Source organism: Phocoena sinus, chromosome 9 (assembly GCF_008692025.1).
Source record: "Phocoena sinus isolate mPhoSin1 chromosome 9, mPhoSin1.pri, whole genome shotgun sequence".
Classification (NCBI taxonomy): Eukaryota; Metazoa; Chordata; class Mammalia; order Artiodactyla; family Phocoenidae; genus Phocoena; species Phocoena sinus.
In genome coordinates this window covers 3,771,237-3,790,445 of record NC_045771.1, presented here as the reverse complement: position 1 = coordinate 3,790,445, position 19,209 = coordinate 3,771,237, and the positions used below count along the sequence as shown (strand labels likewise).

Below are 19,209 nucleotides of genomic sequence, written 5' to 3'. Positions count from 1 at the left end.
CCAGGCAAATGCGTGACGTCAGTACTAAAATACAGGGAAGTGTGCTGCTGGAAATTAACCTTTAACTGTGTTAATTTTAGCATAAGCCTTTTGGTTGGGTTAAAATACATGTTTCTCTTTCAGACACATGAATCTGTAAGTATCAGTTTGGAAAGCTCCAAGTTAATTCATACTTTAACTTTGTGCTAAAGCCAGGAGTGGCAATTCCTTTTTCTCGTGCTGGACGTTGCCTGTTTGTAAAGAAGTCTTACCACGCAGACCCGTATTGGTAGTCATCTTGCAAAGAAATAATTATTTTAAAGAGAGCAAGAGACGGTTTTTGCTCTGTATTTATGTAGCTAGTACTGTATTTTCTCAAGCTACCTAAATACTTGCTTTAGTTCTCCCCATCTGTATGAATGCAATGTGTTCATATTTAAAAAACGCTGATGCCCAGTGTTTTAGGGAAGCCTTTCTGTCCGAGTATGCTAAATTGGCCATTGCATTTCTCCAAATATCAGTGTTTGGAAAAGAATAAATATCTTAAACAGGGTTCTTCCCTCCTCCTTCTCCTCCAAGAGGAAGGGGAAGTAAACTATAGGGCATAATTCTCTCCTAGAAATAAGAAAACCTCTTGGGTAATAAAAATGCTTAGGCTGCTGGGCTCAATTGGCTTTGGGTGTTTTTACGATGCTGAGCTTGCACGTCGACCAAAAAGTTCCCTTTATTGTCATTAAAAAAAATGATATCCACTCTTTCTGTAGCATCTGCCTAATTATATTTGTTCTGTCAACTGGTTTCAGGGAAAATAAACACACACTCCCACTTTTATTTAATAAACAGGGAATAAATAATATGAAACTAGATGGAAAAATGGGTCGGTGAACAGGGTTTTAAGCCATATGGAGGAATTAAAAATCTTAATATGAAATAACCCACAAAATATTTTGGAAAATAGTTCCCCATACTTAACCAATGAGCGGGAATGGAGATCTGCTTCAATAGAGCGCAGTCAGCACGTTCAGGTGTTAAAGGTTGAGTGAAGGGTTAGGGCTCGGATTGGCAGGCTGCCTTCCGCAGCGCTGCACCTCTATTTACACGCCCCTTGGGAAGTTCTGGTCCTCTTCAGGGTCTTTTTCCTCATTTAGAGGATGGGGTTCTGCAAAGGTTATTGAAGGCAGTAAGTGAATTAATTACACACCCATACAGTGCTACCGCTTGTGATTCTCTGCAGTTGAGTGGCTTCATTCATCCCAAAATATTAGCTAGTTTCCTCTTTGCATTAGGGACTTCGGAGTCCTGACAGTCCATCCAAAGAGACACCGCAATGTGTGTATCAAAGTTTAAGGCACATCTGGTTGTGTGAGTGCATACACGCAAACGTGGGCGCACAGACTCACACCCGAAAGTCTAGAGCATCCTTTAAAATGAGTTGTGTTCAGTGTGCAGGTGGAGCAAAGTAGCCTGATGCTTTTTAAGTCAGTTGATGGGCCCTGGATCTGTTAATACAGATCTGTACCTCAGCTCTTCCCCCAGTTGTTTGAATTTTAGAGCTTTTTTTTCACTTTACGAATAATTTTAAATAAAAACTGCTTAGCATCTTGTCTGAATCCTTTAGTTAGGGTTTTTAACTTTGACCAGATTGTAACTGGAAGACCTACAGGCTCACTTGAGAATATAATTTCAAAAGTGAGGGTATGTGTGCCTTTCTTATCTCCCTTCTTCAATCTGTTCTCCTTTGTACACACACCTCTATGAAGTATTGTGTATGATAGCTAAACTATTTCCATACACTCTATTTTGTATAAACTGTATTGGTACGAGAAATAGTTTTATCATACTTCTTAGAATTTGTGTAAATATATACATGCACGTTTCATATATATGTGTGTATGTATAGTACATAAGTAAGACCCTAACAGCATCTGTATTTAGTGAAATGTCAGATCTAGATGCCAGAGTGGGCAGCGGGGGCTTTCCTTTTAAGTCGGTTTGGAAAGGCAGCTTCAAGGATCTAAAGCACAGCTGGGCAGGGGAGGGGGGATGAGAGCAAGGTTTCCTATTTATCTAAATGTGATGACTTTTAAAGTTTAGCTTTATGGTCCTCGTAATTGTTGCCTCTGTCTTCAAAGTCAAGCGGCGCAGCGATGCTCTGGCACCCCCAGATCTGTGGCTGGCACATCTGCCTATGTAAGAGGCCTTTTGGTGGTGCGGGGAGCCTCCCAGCTATCGAGATACTGATTTTACGTGTTTTTATAGTTTCTGTAAAGGAAACGTTTTCGAACTACGGTTAAGATGCGCTTTTCTTCTTAGCGGAAGGAAACCACAGTGGATTAAGCAGAGGGTGGTGTGGTATAAATTTTAATTGAAACAAGACTACCTGCTAGGTTGAGAGCTTGGGAAGAGTGTAGAAAGGATTGGAAGGGGTCCTCTCCCAGGAGACTTATTCACCTGCGTTCGGTTTCTCTCCCCAAGTTAAGGACACAGCGGGAAGAGGCAATATTTTTAGGACCAGGAACAGCTGGGTCTCTTTTTCTGGGATTTCTGGGCTTGGACAGTGGTGCCAGGAGATGGCCTTGGACTCAGATCCAGCAAAGGCCGGCAGCCTGCGCCAGGGCCCTCTGAGTGGCCGAGGCCTCGCCCGTTTTTCTGCGATGGTCACGGAAACCGTGGCGGAGCAGAAGCACCGCTGGAAGGTAAAGGCGGAGATGCCCACGTCGACCTCGAGTGGAAGGGGCAGCGAAGTGCCGGGGCAGGTGCGAGCCCTCCACCCGGCCCCTCCCTCCGGAGTCTGGGCTCCTCGTCGTCGGCTCAGGATGGGACAGGTCCATCGCAGCCGGAAGCGCTGCAAACAAGAGGGAAAGGGCAGCGCAAGGAGAACGGGGTTGGGGGGGGGGACAAGGAGACTAGAAGGAAGAGCGCCCCGATTCCTCGAGAAAGACGGGGGCGCGGGTTCCAGCCGGACAGAGAGTCCCCGGAGGCCAGGAGGGAGGAATCCACCCCGGGAAAGGGAGGGGAGAAACCAGACAGGCCGCCTGCGGTCTGGAGTCGGAGCCCGGCGCCGAGGCTCAGCTGGTGTCTTTCCACACAGGGGCGCTGGAGCACGTTTGACTGCAGCAAGAGGAGTGACCCGTGCGCCCCTTTGGTGTCGTATCTCCGCTCTCAGTTCCTCTCAGGGGAGGGGGTGGGGGCGGCGCGGAGCAAGCTTTGGAGAAGTGGCCGGCCTCACAAATGCTTTAGCCTCCGCTGGCGGTGATGCATTTGTTGAAAATGAAAATGGAGTTCGCGATATAGACAAATGCGTGGGGTGTACGGGGAGGAGCGTTTGAGTTGCTCTGAAGGCATATCCACCAGGCCGGCCCTCGCTGGCCTTCCGTGACCTTTTCCTTGCCTTCTTTTTGAGACCGGGTGAAGGGAAAGGAATCTGTTTTTCGAGAAGAGCTTGGTTTGGGAGGGAAGGGGGCTCGTCAGAGACAGTGACCCCCGAGGCCCCTCCCTTGCAGCCCCGTAGTTTGCTCTCCATCACGCCCGTGCACACTCCCAGGTCCGCCGGGGGTCTCGGCCGTGGCTGTTTCACGTGAGGCAAGAAAAGCTGGGAAGGAAACACGAGGGGGAGCGCCTCGGAGGGCGACCGGGCTGCAGCTGCGCGCGGTGCGAGCGCGTGGACGCGGAGCGCAGCCCCGCGCCGAGCCGAGGACAGGCGTCTCGGGGACAGCCCCCTCCCTCGGTGCCCCCAACGCCCCTCCCCATCGCGGGCCTCTTCTCGCACGCTCCCTCCCCGCGTATCGCCGGGTGTGCCCTCCCGGTGGCCCGGAGCCCCAGAGCCCCCACCGCGCCTCTGCGCCTAGCCCGCACCCAAGACCTGCGTGGCCCCGCCGCCTCCTCGCTGCCAGCCCTGGCCACCCGGGCGCAGTTCCCGGGGGCGGGGGTGTGTGAAGGGGCCACGTGGGGAGAGCAGGGGAGGAGGAGCCGCGCGGGGGGCCGGGGGCGGGGCGCGGAGATGCGCTCTGGATGCTCGCTGGTCTCTAGGCGGGGTGCCAAATGCCGGGGCCTAGGCATCTTCCCTCCCTTTATGTTTTTTTGTTGTTTGTCTTCTTTCTGTCGATGGCTTTGAGCAGGCCGTACGTGGCCATGGCAAGGAGTTGAAAAGCAGAAAAGACGAGCGAGAGGGAACACACCCCCAGACCCCGGCTTCGCCGAGCCGCCGGGGGAGGGGGCGGAGGAGGCTGAGCCAGGCAGTCGCCCGGCGGCGACTTGAGAGTGGCGCGCGGGAGGAGCGGCCGCGCGGCCGCCGTCCTCTCTTCCTCCTCCTCCTGTTCTTCTTCCCCTTTTCCCCCGGCGGGAGTGGGGAGCGGGAACCCGAAAGGGGAAAAGCCATTATCAAAACGCCCCAAAGACAGCCGGCGAGAGCGCGCGGAGACCGATGGCTTCGCTGTACCAGAGGTTCACGGGCAAGATCAACACCTCGCGGTCCTTCCCGGCGCCCCCGGAGGCGAGCCGCCTCCTGGGCGGCCAGGGGCCCGAGGAGGACGGCGCGGGGCCCAAGCCGCTCGGAGCCCAGGCGCCCGCTGCGGCGCCCCCGGAGCGCGGCGGCGGCGGCGGCGGCGGCGGCGGCGGCGCGGGCGGCCGGCCCCGGTTCCAGTACCAGGCGCAGAGCGACTGTGACGACGAGGACGTAAGAGCATCTGGGTGGGTGGGTGGGTGGGTGGGCGCGCGGGGCTCCGGGCAGCCCGGGGGAGACGCGCCCGCGCCGCGTCTGCGATGGTCTTGGGGCGCCCTCCTTCCCCACCCCTCCCCCACCCCTCCCGGGAGCGCCCGCAAATACACTCCTCGCGCGGATCTCGGTCACCGCCGTCCTGGAGCGGGTCCTTGTCTGCAGCGGCGGCGGCGGCCAGGAGTTGGTGGCGCTGAGAGAGCAGCGCTGGTGGAGCTGCGCTGCTGGGGCGTGGAATTGGCTCGGGGTTCACGGATGTGTGGATGCTTGGTGTTAACTGCTTGGTGCTATGGATGCCAAGGAGGGAATTCGATCTGTCTGTGCTTACAAGTTGGTTTCTCTTTTCTTTCCTTTCTTTCTTTTTTCTTTTGTCTGCTTTAAGACTCGAGGAGGAGACTGTCCCAGGCTCTTTTTCTCCCCCCTCCCACCTCTCACTGGAATCCTCACCTCGGGGCGCTGTCCCTTCACTCACTTCTCCAACACCTCGCCCTCCCCCCCAGTGCTGGTGGTGGTGGTGTTCTTTTCCGAAAAATAAAATAAAAGCGCTAGCATCCGAGGCCCAAGCCCTTGTCCCAGGGCCCAGCCCATTTTTTGCTGGTGGGAGTCAGGCCCTGCCTGTGCCCACACCTAGCCTTGGACTAGCAACCACCTTAGGCTGTGTGAGCTGAAAACTTCTCGGGCAGCACGTTTTTTACTCTTCATGGGGCTGGCAGCCTGGGTTTCAAAGGTTGGATTTGCATATCGCCTTAGTAACTGATGACTCAGGCAGGACACCAGCCGGCTACAGAGATGGATGAGTTCAACCGCCTCTGTTGATACTGTCCGTCTGTTCAGAGGGCCAGGGAAGGCCACGGAGAGAGGAAAGTGATGTTTCGGAGACCTTCTCTTCCCAGAAAGAAGAGAGAAAAATCCCAGACAAGCTCTCAGGCAGGCAGGCAGGGCTGGCTTGGCTGGTACAGCCCCTGGCTGGCTGTGTTGGGTCCTAGAGCTCACTGTGTGTAGCTCTGAGAGTTTCCCACCTGGGGGCACCTGGGCACAGGTCCTCGCACAAGCCTCTCAGATGGCCTACCCCGACATACTCCCGGCAGTTCATGTCCGTGCCCTCAGCAGGAGGCTGTGGTCATTCAACATGTCCTGCCTGGGATCACTTGAAAATCCTTTAAAATCCAATGAACTGGTTGTTTTTGTTTTGTTTTATCAGTGGAGGATGCGGAGAGTGTAATAGACATGACAAAAGTTTGTGGGAGGTGTGGTTCATTTGTGTGTGTGTGTGCGCGTGTGTGTATCGGATCTTGCATGAGATTTTCTCATGTTGGGTTATTTCTAGACTCCCCTGGTTAAAAGAGAGCTATCAGAGAGATGTCCCTCACTTCAGTGGGTCAGGTCCTGAGGGAAATGCATGAATTCTCAGGTTCAAGGAGCCAGAATCCTTGAGGAGCGGTTTCATTGGGGCAGTTGAAAAATTCTGGAGGATTAAACTCCTGAGAATCTTGGGGAAGACCACTGAGCTGCAGTGCAGACAGAAATGATGCGCTTTTTGCCTCAAATCTGACTTAAAACTGTTGGATTGTGTTATGCTTGCAGTGAAAACCATGAGCAATTTCTTCCTAATAGGCTCTAGGTGTCGCTAGGGGAAAGGAAAGGGGAGAGTTTCTGCATTTTGTTTCAGATCATCTCCACCCATCTTTTTTTTTTTTTTCTCTCCTCATCTTAGCTTTGAGCGTATATTCCTCCTTTTCAATTTGACATATGTCTAGAACTGTTTCTCAGATAAGCCAAAGGGTTGAACTGACGAGCAAATTATGAATTTAACATCTGCAAATGATTTCTGCTGAAATGGCTCTGAACAGTATATGTAATTTAAATTCATTAACTCCTGACATCAATTTTTTGTCTCCTGGAAAATACAAAAAAGGGTGTGTGTGTGTAGGTGTAGGTATAAATACGGTGTATGTGTATGTCGTATCCTTATGAGATATATATATATATATATATATATATATATCATGTTTAAAATGTACGATTAAGCAATGACACACGGGTAAATGTAGCATCAATTGCTTGAAAACTTTTATGTGCTTTTCTCAGAAAAAATATTCGGAATTGAAAAAACTACGTCTAAAAATGTGCTAAATGATAGAAATGCACATTAAACAGATTACTTTTCCTCCAGGCACAGTGGCTGCTGTTTGCTGAAGATAAGAGCGCTAGCTAAAGCAAGTAGATATAAGAACTGCTTTTCTGATACCAGCCCTTGTCAAGATTAGACAATCTTGAGTAATCACCCTGCTACTCAGATTTAAACATGAAGATATACAACTGATGAGACGCACATTACGTATCATTCTGTGTATCCTGGGGCGGCCGCGTAAACATGTACTTCAGCAGTTTGGGCGTCCGCTGGGCACAGGTGGGAGCTGTCCGAGGTTCTGAAGGGTCCTTTGCGTTAGCGCACAGGAAATCTTCAGCACTTCTGTTTGGAGTCCCAACACGAAGGCTGGTGTGTCATTGCTCTTCTGTGGCTTGTCTGTTCCATGGAACAGAAGCAGCTTTCCCACCTTGGTCACTGAGATGCTGGTAAACACCATACCTTTAAAATCCAATGAACTTTGTGCCTCGTCCTTCCATCCAGAAACGGGGAAATAAGATGTAGTTCTTGACCCCTGTATGTGTGTACACACACATGCCTGAATATGACTGAGAACGGGCACTTGTTCACAAAATAAAATTGAAGGTAGTTATCAGGTCTAGAAGAGAGAAGTCAAATGCCGAAGTTGCGTGGCGGGTGACTGGGAATGCATTACCTATCTGCACCGACTACACATGTAAGGGACCTCTCTGCTGTGTAGCACTACATAAAAGCGTGCTTGGGGTGGGTCAGTTTTAAAATGTGAAGTTTTACTTTGAAAAAGAAGGGAAGCCAGAGTGCTTTTTCTATTAGAGTTTCCTCATCAATCTTAGATTTATTTAAGTATAAAGTCAATGACTAGGGCTTCCCTAGTGGCGCAGTGGTTGGGGGGTCCGCCTGCCGATGCAGGGGACGCGGGTTCGTGCCCCGGTCCGGGAAGGTCCCACGTGCCGCAGAGCAGCTGGGCCCGTGAGCCATGGCCGCTGAGCCTGCGCGTCCGCAGCGGGAAAGTCAATGACTTGGGAAACCCCTCTGAGGAATCAATAGCTATTTTGGTTTAAAATTCATTCTTGTAGGTTTGAAAATAAATTGACTCTTAAAGGGAATGTTGCTGGAAGTGGCTTTTAATGGAATTTAGTAACTTCCGATAGAAATTAACTTCAGTTATTTTTAGAATACTGAACTCTGTCTCGCCCCTGCTCGAGCATTTCCTTTTGATTTCTTAAAGGACTTTAGGAGGACATGGGTAACTGGCAGGGCAGCGGTCTTGTTGGGGCCACATCACCATATTCCTGTGTTCTTCATTTTTAGTGGCATATGATTTCCTAAGAATATGAATGTGATGACAACAGGATTTTCAAACAGCAATTTGGCCGAAACAGGGATCGAGCAAAAATCACTGCTTATGCTGTGTATCAAGCTTATGCTGTCACTGCTCCTGTTGTATTTCATCTTCCTGTATGTCTGCAGCAACTAGCCCTTCTTCTTCCTCTCCACCTTGATTTTTCACCGGTGTGATGCCAATATCCTGTTAATTTCTCCTTGGAGTCTATCAACTTTAAGTTTTTTAAGCATGGCTCCACAGAAATGTTTATGTCCCCTCTTCCTTTCTTCTGCTCCAATTTCAAATGCTTTTAAAAATATTTAGGTTCATAGTCTCTTCCTAACGTATTGAGAAAAAGGCTGAAACTTCCATCCACCTGCTTGATCCCATTGTTTTCATGACTAATTTGACAGTGCTTAGTGTAACTCACCTACAGAACAGCTGTGGGATGTCACAGGGCTGTTCGGAGGTTTCATCTTCTCAGTCAAGTGGTCTAAGACTGAATCCACTAACTTGTTCCGAGGATCCTCTTTTCCTTATTTAGCTTGACAACAGACCCACATTCTTACTGTCTTCACTGCAGAAACTGCACACAAATGTCGTCAGCGTCCCCTTAATTACTTCAGACAATGGCCTGGCTCCTCTTCAGTCTTTGTCGTTATCACTTTTCCTCCTGTTGACTGTCACCCTGCGCTTCAAACTTTTGCCTCATGATGCCTTTCATGATGCCACATGAATTCATGTCCTGTCTCCCTCTGACCTTGGCCTTTGAATTCTTTGGTAAATCATTCTTTCCTCCTCCCTCTCATGCAGGGGGTTGGGGGAACCTACACTCCAAGGTTTTGGTCTCCACTATTCTATTCTTTCCCTTCCATGCTTTCTTTTTAAGATAAATTAGTGATGGGATAAATTAGAATGAAGATAAAGGGAGCTGAGTATGTTTCACAGCTTCTGCATTAGCAGATGGCTAAAGTAGCTTTAATCCTCTGGTATACATGTCCTAGCATCTCTTGTGGAGATCATTTGCTTTCCTGTTTTACAGAATTGGAGAACTGGAGAATTGGAAGGACCTTGGCAGTCACCATCTTGATTTCTCTTCCCAGCTTTTGTTCCACATGTCAAGCAGCTGGGCGCTAGACCGTTTCTGTGGTGTTGCCAAGATATCCGCGTAGAATATATCCCTAAGCCTGTCATTCCCCTCTCCTTACAGCTCCCTATTCTGAATAATGTACTGCCTAATCTCCCTATTTCTACTTCTAGTACCGCCACCCCTTCCACCTCCGAGCGTGGCATACAATATACATAAGCTTGTACAGTTACATTTTCCCACTATCTTGATTTCTTTCTTATAACGTTAAGTATTTCACTAGATAAGCTTTGAGGTATCCTTATGGGTTTAATGCCCTATAACACCATATCATAATGCCCTGCTGGACACAACAGTTGTCCTCATGAAAAGTTTATTTTCTGCACTCCAGAACAATGTTAAACACGTGAGAAGCATTTACTGTCTAAGACAGTCTCTCTGTGAATGTTTTGGTAAAGTACAGATAACAAAATTATACAAAATTTTGCTTACTGTCTCAGCACAGAGCATGTAGTCATCATTGGAAAGTTGTCTGTGTTACGAGGAAGTAAGAATGGTGACATAAAAAAGGATTAAGTGCTAGTTGACTGATGAGTGAAACCAAGTATAGCATCAAAGATACCGTGCCTTCGCACTGCACCTTGTATCTTTTAAAGCACCACTACGTGTATCTCATTTCACCTCCATAGTTACCTTGGCTTGGGGAGAACCATAACAGAGAGCTAATCTGTTGGTTTGAAAAATTAATCAGGGTAAGCCTAAGTTTTTTCATTTGGATGAGTCAATTGTCCACTGTGAATTAGAGCAAATAAATTTCAATCTGTTAACAAGCCTCTGCTCTGTAGAGTCAGCCAAAAACCTACATGTTTGCTTAAAGCCGAATTTGCGAAAAATGAGCATTCTGCCTTCTCAGTGGATTCGAGTTCTGTGTAGCAGTAAGGTATGTTGAAGTGGGCACGGCAGCCTATTTTATATGGCATGCTTTTTTTACTCCTGCCAGTGCACACTTTTAAATAATTTACTTATATATGTTAACTGTAGATTTAAGGAGGTCTGGAGTATTAGAATAACATAATATCAATTTATATTTTTGACAATGGAATCCACTCATTTTCCCACATGGGATTAATATCCTAGTATCACTCTGTAGACAGGACTTTCTCTAGATGTTGGCTTTGGACATTTTTCCTCCATAAAATAGAGCTTTTTATTTCATACCCCAAGCTTTCCCTCCTTTAATAGAGTCAGAATGATTAATGAGTTCAATTTTTGCAAGCAACTGGCAGGAGTTGCTGAGTGAGATGTACAGTCTTACTGTATATAACCCTGTTCCTTTTAATTACCCTGATGATAACAATACATTTGTCAAGTGCATATGGAATGCTTCTCTGCAACATACAATATTGATCCCTTTCGTAGAGCATTGCCCATAAAAATAATATGTACAGTAACCCTTTTAAAATTAAATTCTAGGGGTAAGACAGGAATAAAGACACAGACCTACTAGAGAATGGACTTGAGGATATGGGGAGGGGGAAGAGTAAGCTGTGACAAAGCGAGAGAGAGGCGTGGACATATATACACTACCAAACGTAAAATAGATAGCTAGTGGGAAGCAGCCGCATAGCACAGGGAGATCGGCTTGGTGCTTTGTGACCGCCTGGAGGGGTGGGATAGGGAGGGTGGGAGGGAGGGAGACACAAGAGGGAAGAGATATGGGAACATATGTATATGTATAACTGATTCACTTTGTTATAAAGCAGAAACTAACACACCATTGTAAAGCAATTATACTCCAATAAAGAAGTAAAAAAAAATTAAATTCTAATAAGTTTAGCGTTAAGGGCATTGAGTGCCCATGTGCCATATTTTGATTTTCTTCCATTTTAAGCACACTGGTTTGATTTTATGTACATTAAAAAAAAACAAAAACACACTCAACCTTTCTGGTTAATGACTTTTGGAGCATTTATCTTTAGAAGGATCTAGCATCGTGAAATTATCTGAAATAGAACATTTAAAAATTTGATAACATCTCATTTTACAAATGAGAAGACTACAAGTAATTATGTGAATAATATTCCACCAATCACTTGTGTTCTCTGGACCTCAGAGAAACTCAGCCTTCCCTTCTCTCCTGTGTTCTTCTCAGTGTCCTCTGTGGTACTGTAATCGAGTGGAGGAATTAATTATATCACTGAATTTCAAAAGTATGAACATTATGAAATCTAACGGTCTAACTTATTTTGGTTCTAAATGGATATGCTAATTGCCAAAGGAAAAAACAGTTTCGCCACAGTAGTATACGATTTTTGCCCTGACTGGGTTTCCCCAATAGTTTTACTCTTTTTCCTCCATGTATTTCTTTCTGTGTTTTCTAATAACATCCAGATCCATCTGAAGCGCAGGACGTGTTCACTTTTGTCCCATGATGGAGGAACGTATATAGGTAATTTTTCAGGAAGACTAGAAGCCAGTAAAGCCCACAAGGTCCAGATGGTGGAATTCCAGGTGGTGAACACCGTGCCTCCCAGATTAGGGAACATCTCAGTTGAGAGCAGCAGGCATTGGGGGCTGAACACTGCAGATGAGCACTTGGCAGGGACTGGACTCTTATAGGGACACAGGAAAGAGGGAGACTCCGTCCTGGAACAGTCGTTCCCTCAAAAAAGACTAACAATTTTACTTTCACTCATCCCTTCAGAGCGTAGATAAACACCTTGAAGGCATTTAGAATGCATTAAAAGCATCCTAGCACCATGCCCAATGGAAATGAAACACACACACACACACACACACACACACACACACACACGGCTTTTAATTCAAAAGGAACTTAAGGATTTTCCAGGGCATCACCGTCATTGTCAAAATCAATTTTTAACTTTCTCTAGTGTTCAGATTTCATTTGATATCAGCTTTTACCTTAGGTGATTTGGGGTCACTTTTAATACGCTTCTGTTTAAAAAAAAATGGAACAGGTGATATTATCATCTTCCCCAATTTGGAACTGAGAAGACCAATTAATCCTTTCTATCTCCTGTTGTTTACTATTTGGGAAGGTCTATTTTAAAGACAGAACTACTGGAATTAATACAGCCACTTTCGTACAGCCATGGGCTCTTCGTTATATTATCTGTGATATATTTATAGGCTTGTATATATCCATTATATCTTATATATGGTGCACCTCATATATTTTAAGGTGACATCAGCCAGAAGGGGAACAGGAATGGAGTAAGGGAGCATTGAAGAACTCGGAATAAAAGAAGTTGTACAAGGGAAGCAGGGGGAGGGTAAAGCAGAAACTAGAGGTAGAGGAATGCAGGAGACAATCACGGGCTTCCAGTCTTCCTAATCATTTTCCCCAAAACATTCAATTTTCTAAACTGTACTCAAACCCTTCCTATGCTTCATGCAACATGCCATCCAGTAATTTACAAATTAAAAACAAAAATGAGAAACCTCTTTAAACGTCCTGAGAGGTGAAGTTATCTCATCTGCTTTTAGAACTGCGAGATATTTGCAACCCACACAAGGTAGCCGACCCCCATGTGAACGGCTCTAAGCCCTGGAGATGCATTGCTTGTTCAGGGCCCCTTGTTGTTTCTGTGCATCCTTCCCCAGCATCTCCACGGCTTCTGAGGAAAGACTGCTGCCTCCGGGTATCTGAAGTCGATGGAGACGTGTGGTCCCGTGCCCCTTCTTATTCCTCAGGCTGCCTCAAAGGTTAGACTTTCGTCCCCGCTCACCTTGCCACATGGTCTCGGGAACATTCACGAAGAGGATGGATGCCATTTTCTGGACCTCTTGGCTACGTTACAGAACACCTAGCTAGTCTCCCGGGTGAACTTTTAGGTCTTCTTCGTCACGTTCATTTCATCTTTTCCGATTTGCAAATGTGTGTTCCCCGTGCCGGGTTTGAGGGAAGTGTGCTGCAGGCGAATCGCTGAATCCACAGTGAACCCGTCTGTTCACAGCCTCACCCCAGAGCGCAGTGCTGGCGAGAACAGCCCTTCGGAAGGAACAGAGGCTCAGCTGAAACGTACATGAGGAAAGTGGTTCGTTAGGTGGAAGGATGCGGAGGGGTCACCAGTGGGTGCAGGTGGAGGGACGGAGCAGGGGAGTCAAGTTGGGCTCAGAGTTTTCGAACTGGGCTTCAAGCTAAGTGTTCCTGGCGGGGGGAGGGTCGTTGATGCTACTCTTCATGTGTTTATGGGTCTCACAGGCACCTGTGGGATTGTCCTCCTCTCCCCCCTTAGAGTTGCGTGTGGCCACGTGGTTGACTTCGGCTGCTGGAATGGACTGGAAGTGAGGCTAGCTCTCCTAAGTGGACGCTTTACGAGCCGGCACGTGAGTTGCTGTGCTCTCTCTTTCCTTTTGCCGTAGAAACGAGCGATATTCCAGGTAGTGGCCGTTCAGTGGGAAAGATATAAACTTATGTTTGTAAACCACTGAGGTTATGTTAGGACAGTATCACCTAGCCTGAGCTGAGGGGCACAGGGCAATCCGTGTTCATGTGGACAAGTCACCATTCATCATTTCTGGACCATGACTACTGCATCGTCATCTCTGGGCAAAACCAGCACTTTCTAAACTTCTACAGGAAGTGTCGTTCTACCTTCCTGCATCTCTCTTAAAACTTTTTAGTTCTCAAAAAGACTGAAATGGGGCTTCCCTGGTGGCGCAGTGGTTGGGAGTCCGCCTGCCGATGCAGGGGACACGGGTTCGTGCCCTGGTCCGGGAGGATCCCTGGGCCCGTGAGCCATGGCCGCTGAGCCTGCGCGTCCGGAGCCTGTGCTCCGCAACGGGAGAGGCCAGGGAAGGCAACAGATGTTGGCGTGCCTGAGTCGTATCAGTTCCCTCATTTCCTGTCTTTGGGAGCATGTTCGTTGGGTGACGGGAAAGGATAAGAAGGGACCCATTTCCTAAAGACAGTGTGTGCGTTTGTGGTGGGTGTGTGGGGGGGGAGGGAGGGACTGGGCAGTAGGAGTGGACAGACAGGTTCCTAGATAACAATGATGAAAGCAGCCGTCAGGATGTTGCTAAGGGTCAGCCTTAGAAATGAGATTTTGGGGGTTTTGACTGGAGACCTTTCAAGTTGGAAAAGTAGGGGACCAGAGGTTCACACAGGGCAGCCTCGACCTCCTGAGGCTCTGTCTTTGCTGTATGCTCTGCTCTTCATTTTACAAGCATTCTGGAATCCATTTTACACGGAGCCTATATTTACAGCGTAGAATTGAAGAGGGCATGTTTTCATCTACATGATAGGAAATGTCATCAGAAACACCCAGCTCTAGCATGATACCCTTTCTCCAATTCCTGTCCTGCCTGTGATCAGTTCATCTCCATTTTATACGTAGAAAGGTGTCATTAGTTTCTCTTTCTTTTCTCCCAGATTTTTAGTTCCTCTGAATGGACAGAAAATTCAGCCCCTAAATGACTGGTTACCTGTTAAAGGGAGAGGGGGATGCTGTCGAAGACGGGGCACTGTTTCTATAGCAACAGGAGCTGACTGTGATAAGCAGGGAGGTCTGGTTTCCTTGTCTGGCACTATCCTTACTGGACATGCAATCACTGACATGCTTCCTCGTTGCTGTCCTGCAGCTCTGGGGAGATCCTATCAAGCGGAGGCGTTTGTTTCCACGGGCACAGGGAGTGCACTGGGCAGAATCCCGATGTTCCTGCGCTTGCCCTCCGTGACCTCTAATCCTGCTGCTTCTGCTCCAGTGGGTCTTTTATTTCATCACAACCATAGGAAGAGCACAGTCTGCTTCTTTGGCCTTTGGGTGCTCCTGGGGTTCATCGCAGTGTCTCTGAAGCAGGGGAGTGCTCGAGGGGTCGCTTTTGGCCCCTGGTGTCTGTCACTCCCTCTTACAGACACCTGAGAATCATTTTCCTCCTTTGACAGACACCCGGGAAGAGGTTTCCCACCATCGTCCGAGCTGTGCTTCCACTTGCCCCCGTCCGATTCGTCCTGCCGCGAGGCCAGGCACGTCCTTGTCTTCTCACCTCACTACAGACAGTTGCCCTTCTGGGTGTCCCTGCCCCGGGTCAGAGCTGCTTCTAGGCTGGGAGCTGGGCACAGGCTCCTCACTCCTTCAGCAAATGCCAAGGTCCCTGCCACGACCGCAAGGCACTGCACTGGCTCTGCCGAACGTCCTTCCTTCCTGCCCTTCGCGTCTCTGCTTCAGCATCACTTTTTCAGTGGTCCACGCTGCCCACCCTATTTAAAGTTGCAGTTCCCCCTCCCATCAACCCCGATGTTCCCCACCCTGCTCTGCTTTGCTTTTCTTTTACCATATGGCATTTATCACCTGCTGATACATTATATAATTTTCTTATTACGTCTGTTTTATTTTTGTCTCCCCCTATTGTAGCTGAGTGATGTCAGGATCTCTGGCTGATTTGTTTGCTGCTGTATCCAGTTGCCTGGTACAGCGTCTGGTACAGCCAAAGTGCTCAATAAGTCTTTGTTGAAGGAATGGGTGAAGGATTGGCATCTCACCTGAAAAAACTCCCTGCTCGCGTCTATTTGAATAATCACACTTCTCCAGCCTTTTTTTTTTTTTAATTGAAAGAGTTCTGAAATTAGAACTCTGGACCTCCTGCGTGGCCACTTACAAGTGGCTGCAAATGAATTCTCTCCTTTTCAGGATTTCATTTATTGTTTGATTCTAAGCAACAGTTGAGAAGACAAAATAGTTATTAAGGAAACAGTAGGAGTTACTTTTGTAGGACCTGCTTAAGACGGGTAATAGTTATTAGCATTTGTAATATTTTGTCTGAGTTTAAAAATAAGTGCGAGTTAAAAATAAGTCAGAGACAAATAGTGCATGATATCGCTTATATGTGAAATCTAAAAAATACAACAAACTAGTGAACAAAACAAGAAAAGCAGACACAGATATAGAGAACAAACTGGTTGTTACCAGTGAGGGGGAGGGGATTTTCAAAAGGGGGTTTTATGGGATTATATGAAATCATGTGCATGAAAGTTTTGAAAATTGTAAAGCAGTATAGAATTTAAAGAATCATTCAGTAAAAAAGTATGAGTTAAATTTTCTGTATATAACTGTTTCTGCTGACTTTTTTCTCTCTTTTCTTTTTTGTGGTTATCAAAGGAAGTAGTCCCATTAGGGAACATGCAAATATTTGAGAAGAAGAGATTCTTATAAATACAGCAATGCGATAAGTTGTTTTTGATTAGAAATTTGCATTACCTAATTCTCAATTTAAGTGAAAGAAAACGATCACAGCTTCTTTTTCTGTGATACAGTGATCGTCTCTTTATCTGGCAGGTAGAAAGTCAAATCAGAATGTTTTTGAACTGTATATCACTAGAGGAAAACTAAAGTTCCCAGACCAAAATGCACAGATTCTGACAGAAAAAAAATATTCCTGGATCCGATAATCGAGTTGAAACTACCAGAGGCGCTTTAGCTACCTACAGCATACATTTTTGTGATAATACAGTCAGAGGCACCTGGCGTTTAGGATGGAGCTGGAACAGGCAGCTGAGATCTTTAGGTTTGACCCTGATTTACCTTCTTTTTCTGCCCGTCTGCAATCTGGTCTGGCAACATTGCCCTCCAGAGGCTGTCTCAAGGCTGCAGTAAGACTGATTCAAGACTCCTTAAATAAATTATGCAAAATAAAAATGTGCAGTTTTGTTTTTTCTGTGGCCAGACAGGGTTGGAATGCGAATATACGTTGTGAGGGCTCTTATACCCACATCAGGCTGGGCTGCACGTTTCACAACGCTGGAGAAATCCCATCAGACCCTCCTTTTGGAATACCGTCTGTGTCACGGGCAACACTTTGAACGGTAATCGGGGACCGGCAGGGGCGCTCCATCCTTCATCTAAGGACGTGCTAATAGCATGTGTAGCTCCTGACTTGTCAAATGGTGCCAGAGTGCAGGAAATTAGATAAAGATAACGCAGCAGATAATAAGGAGATGCGTAGCCTTGGACAGTCGGCTCTCTGACCACTGGATTTAAGTAGTGCCTCTGTACGCTTAATGCCAAAAAACTCACGGAAGCATATTTTCTGCTATCATTTCGTGAAGAATAGGAACGCGAGTTAATGTCACACCGTTTCAAAGCGCAGCACCCTGGTTCAAGTCCAGGGAGCCCGAGGGGTGTACACCGCATATGAAAAGGCATCTCTCCTACACACCCCCTGGCTCTCTGTACCTGAGAGGACCCAGGGAGCCCTGGATCCTCTCTGTACCTGAGAGGACCCAGGGAGCCCTGGACCCCTGCAGACCCGCCCGCAGAGCAGCCCAGGCAGGGGCTCCACCCCGCGGGGCCGCCACCCTCCCTCTGTCTCTGAGCGGCAGGTGTATGATGGCAGGGACTAGGGATGATCCCGGGCCGACCACATCAGGCAGTCACTGTCAGAGCACCGCCAGATGCCAGTGGTCCAGGGCACACGGGTGGCCCGAGATGAGGCCACTGGGTATGTGGGCAGGGGTCCAGAGAGGGGAACCTCAGAGAAGACAGCAGAGCCCAGCCCGGCCCGCAGACGGGAGGTTCTGGCAACTTGGGGTGAATAAGATTCAGCCAGGGAGGTCAAAGGTCTACGTGGTAGAGCATCCTTTTGGTGCCTTGTCAGCCAGAGGGTGTCCCCCTTAACTGGCTCATGGAAGCCAGACCCCAGGCTTTAGTTTGGATTTGTTGTGGTTTTCAGGCTCTGCTTCCCCGAGTCATGGGTTCCTGATTGGAGTCACCAAGAGGGTGGGATGGAGCCACCAGAACTTGATCCCCTCCTTAGAGCAGTTGTGCTTTTAAAATACTTTACGTGTACGTACAGTTTCGCATGAAAAAGGGGATGTGGGTGTTACTGAGCTCTTGAGTGACAGCCCTGTTATCCAAGTGTCTCACAGATGTTGGCAGGATTTCCTCATGACCTCATCTTGCTGTGGTCTGTGAAAGCGCGGCACATAGAATCAATCACGTGTCCACCCAACATCGTTATGGCAGCGCCCAGGGCTGGGCTGTCGCTTGATGGTCCGTGGTGTAGGCAGGGCACTGCCGTGGGTGATGTGCTGGGTCTGGACCACCTGAGCTTGAACGCTGACCCTACTGACCATTTACTTGTAGTTTAGCCTTAAAAAGTTACTTAACTCTCCTTGGACTTCAATTTCCTCATTTATAAAGTTCAGGGGAAAATATTATGCTACGGTATTGTTCTCATTGGTTTATTTTGACGTTCTAGTTCATACATGTAAAACACTTAGGACAGGGCCCAGCACGCTATAAATCAATGCAGTTTTATCATGAAGTCCTTATTACAAGATCTAATTGTTCTGAGAGGGAAGGGTAGAGGACTCTGGTATGCCCTTCAGTGGAGCATCTTGGGGCTGGAACTGTGGAAAGGAAGGGAATGTGATAAACCCCCAGTGCTCACATAGGTTCTGATTATTTAATTGTAATCCCTTGTGTTTATAACTTAACCGTAATCCCAATATGTGGGTTATTTGAGTGGTTTGGTTATGAGAGAGCTGGACCAATGGGCTCCATGGTTTTAGGAGGAGCCAGTGATGCCAGAGTTAATCAGAGCTAATCAGGATCCCCCTTGGGGTGGGTTTGTGCCCCTCATACCCCTGCCCCGACTTCCGTGCAGGAAACGTGGAGGCTGGAGCCATAGGTCCTAGGTCAGGCTCCCCTCCTGAGAGGAGAACAAACGAGGAAGTACAGTCTGACCCTGGATTAATTCCTGGGATGGTGTCATCTCGACACAGATGTTCACGGCGACCCTCTGGAGCCTGATGCCTCAAAACTAAACTAGAAAACGGTGGTTGAAAAACATGACTTCTCTTGAAGACCGTCCTGTGATTGAGAACTTGAAATCTTACGCTCAATAAATAGATTTTCCCCAGCAGTGGTCAGAATAGGTCCAACTGAAAGACACAGAAAACGTTACTGAGGGACTGGCTGCTAGGGAAGGGGAAGCATAAACACAGGGGATTC

General features: G+C 47.6%; 1 protein-coding gene across 1 annotated transcript in view; it reads left to right on the top strand.

Annotated features, from left to right (window-relative positions):
* The first annotated feature begins 4,402 nt into the window (after positions 1 to 4,402).
* DPP6 (dipeptidyl peptidase like 6) overlaps positions 4,403 to 19,209 on the top strand; it is a 776,249-nt gene continuing 761,442 nt past the window's right edge. Inside the window, exon 1 of the mRNA XM_032643847.1 lies at positions 4,403 to 4,654. Within this exon, the coding sequence (XP_032499738.1) occupies positions 4,403 to 4,654 (252 nt within the window). The remainder of the gene's footprint in view (positions 4,655 to 19,209) is intronic.